This window comes from Eimeria acervulina, genomic scaffold, assembly GCF_000499425.1.
Source record: "Eimeria acervulina Houghton genomic scaffold, Eah_scaff2982, whole genome shotgun sequence".
In the NCBI taxonomy this organism is placed as follows: Eukaryota; Apicomplexa; class Conoidasida; order Eucoccidiorida; family Eimeriidae; genus Eimeria; species Eimeria acervulina.
This window is the reverse complement of record NW_013547821.1, coordinates 1-2,331: the sequence shown is the minus strand read 5'-3', so window position 1 is coordinate 2,331 and position 2,331 is coordinate 1. Positions and strand designations below refer to the sequence as shown.

The 2,331-nt window shown below is 51.7% G+C and overlaps 1 protein-coding gene across 1 annotated transcript; it reads left to right on the top strand.

The window, feature by feature from the left end:
* Positions 1-515: 515 nt before the first annotated feature.
* On the top strand, positions 516-1,683 carry EAH_00067950 (hypothetical protein; the record flags this gene model as incomplete). The annotated part of the gene is made up of 4 exons (XM_013392392.1): positions 516-604; positions 987-1,071; positions 1,293-1,327; positions 1,566-1,683. The coding sequence occupies 4 exons, from the start codon at positions 516-518 to the stop codon at positions 1,681-1,683; spliced, it is 327 nt and encodes a 108-aa protein (XP_013247846.1).
* Positions 1,684-2,331: the final 648 nt, after the last annotated feature.

Below are 2,331 nucleotides of genomic sequence, written 5' to 3'. Positions count from 1 at the left end.
TGCTGGTGCATGCTAGGCTGTGTAGAGTTGAGCTTATCCACACAGCAAGTGCGGATATATGCAAGATCAGGCTTAGCTGCGTGTTATGGACTGCATTGGATTTGGAAGCTGCAGCGGTGTGCATTCCATGGGGGTTGGGGGGGCGCTAAATGCGGGCAACATCGTGTAAAGTGCTTGACAATGAGCGGTGGGTTTTTGAGTATGGGTTGTGTTTAGAAAGGTGGTGAAGTGGTATGTCGGGAGTTGGTTAGGAGGATTTGAGTGGCCGATATTTGATGGAGTGGATGCTGATGCATTCCTCAAGACGGGCAGCTAATATTGGAGGAAGGTCAGGGGTTGTGTATGTGGAGCAGCGTGTCATTTTGTGGTTGAGCAGGTATTTAGTGGTGCGTTTGAGGAAGCGATGCGCTGGTGTGCGTGCGCGGTGGTGGCTGCTGGATACTGTTTGCGGGTTCATGTGAGGCTGTGTAGCACTCAGCGTATATTGCCACGCAGGAAGTGAGCATAAATGCAAGATGGGGGGCATATGCGTGTTAAGCACTACAGTGGATTTTGCAGCGGGAGCGTTGTGCATTGCGTGCGGGGATGGGGGGAAGGTCAATGGGTATAATATCGTGTAAAGTGCCTGACGGGAAGTGGTGGGTTGTTGAGTATGGGTTGTGATTAGGAAGGAGCAGAGTGGTATGTTGGGAGTTGGTTAGCAGGGTTTGACTGGCCGATATTTGTTGAAGTGGATGCCTTTGCGTAGGGCGAGACGGGCAGCTAATGCTGGAGGAAGGTGAGGGGTTATGTATGTGGAGCAGTGTGTCATTTTGTGGTTGAGCTGGTATTTAGTGGTGGGTTTGAGGAAGCGATGCGCTGGTGTGCTTGCGCGGTGGTGGAGACTGGATACTGTTTGCTGGTTCATGGTAGGCTGTGTAGCGTTCAGCGTATAAAAGGTGCGTCGACCACGCCTATTCAGCTGGTGCGGATAAATGCAAAATTAGGCTTAGCTGCGTGTTGAACACTGCATTGGATGTGGCAGCTGCAGGGCTGTGCATAGAGTGGGGGTGGGGGGGGATTAAAGCGCGGGTAAGACAGTGTAATGTGTGTGAGACGAGGCGGCGGGTTGTTGCGCTTGAGTTGCGTTTAGGAAGAAGCCGATGTGGTATGTTGGGAGTTGATTAGGAGGACTTGAGTGGGCGATATTTGTTGGAGTGGATGCCTATGCATAGGGCAAGACGGGCAGCTAATGCTGGAGGAAGGTCAGGGGTTGTGTATGTGGAGCAGTGTGTCATTTTGTGGTTGAGCAGGTATTTAGTGGTGGGTTTGAGGAAGCGATGCGCTGGTGTGCGTGCGCGTTGATGGAGGCTGGCTACTGTTTGCTAGTTCATGCTAGGCTGTGTGGCGTTCAGCGTATATTGCCACGCAGCAAGTGCGCGGAATTTCAGGATCAGGCTCAGCTGTGTGTGAAACACTGTAATGAATTTGGCCGCTGCAGTGCTGTGCATTGAGTGGCGGGTGGGGGGGCAGATAGATGGGGGTTATATACTGTAAAGTGTGTGGCAAGAAGCGCCGCGTTTTAGGTTATCGGTTGTGATTAAGAAGGAGTCCAAGTGGTATGTTGGGAGATGGTTAGAAGGATTTGAGTGGCCGATATTTGATGGAGTGGATGCCTTTGCATACGGCAAGACGGGCAGCTAATGTCGGAGGAATATCAGGGGTTGCGTCGGTGCAACAATGTGTCATTTTGTGGTTGAGCTGTGTCATTTTGTGGTTGAGCAGGTATTTAGTGGTGGGTTTGAGGAAGTGATGCGCTGGTGTGCGTGCGCGGTGATGGAGGCTTGATACGGTGTGCTGGTTCATGCTAGGCTGTGTAGCGTCCCGCGCATATTACCGGCAGCTGGAGCGCTGTGCATTGAATGGGGGTTGGGGGAAAGTTACATGGGGGTAATATAGTGTAGAGTGCGTGAGAAGAAGCGGTGGGTTTTTGAGTATGGGTTGTGATTAGGAAGGAGCCGAAGCTGTATGTTTGGAGTTGGTTAGGAGGATTTGAGTGGGCGATAATTGTTGGAGTGGATGCCTTTGCGTAGTGCAAGACGGGCAGGTAATGTTGGAGGAAGGTCAGGGGTTGTGTATGTGGAGCAGTGTGTCATTTTGTGGTTGAGCAGGTATTTAGTGGTGGGTTTGAGGAAGCGATACGCTGGTGCTCGTTCGCGTTAATGGAGGCTGGATAGTGTGTGGTGGTTCATGCTAGGGTGTGTAGCGTTCAGCGTATATTGCCGCGCAGCTGGTGCGAACAAATGCTTGATGAGGCGCATCGGCGTGAATTCCTGACCTAACCTAAACCGT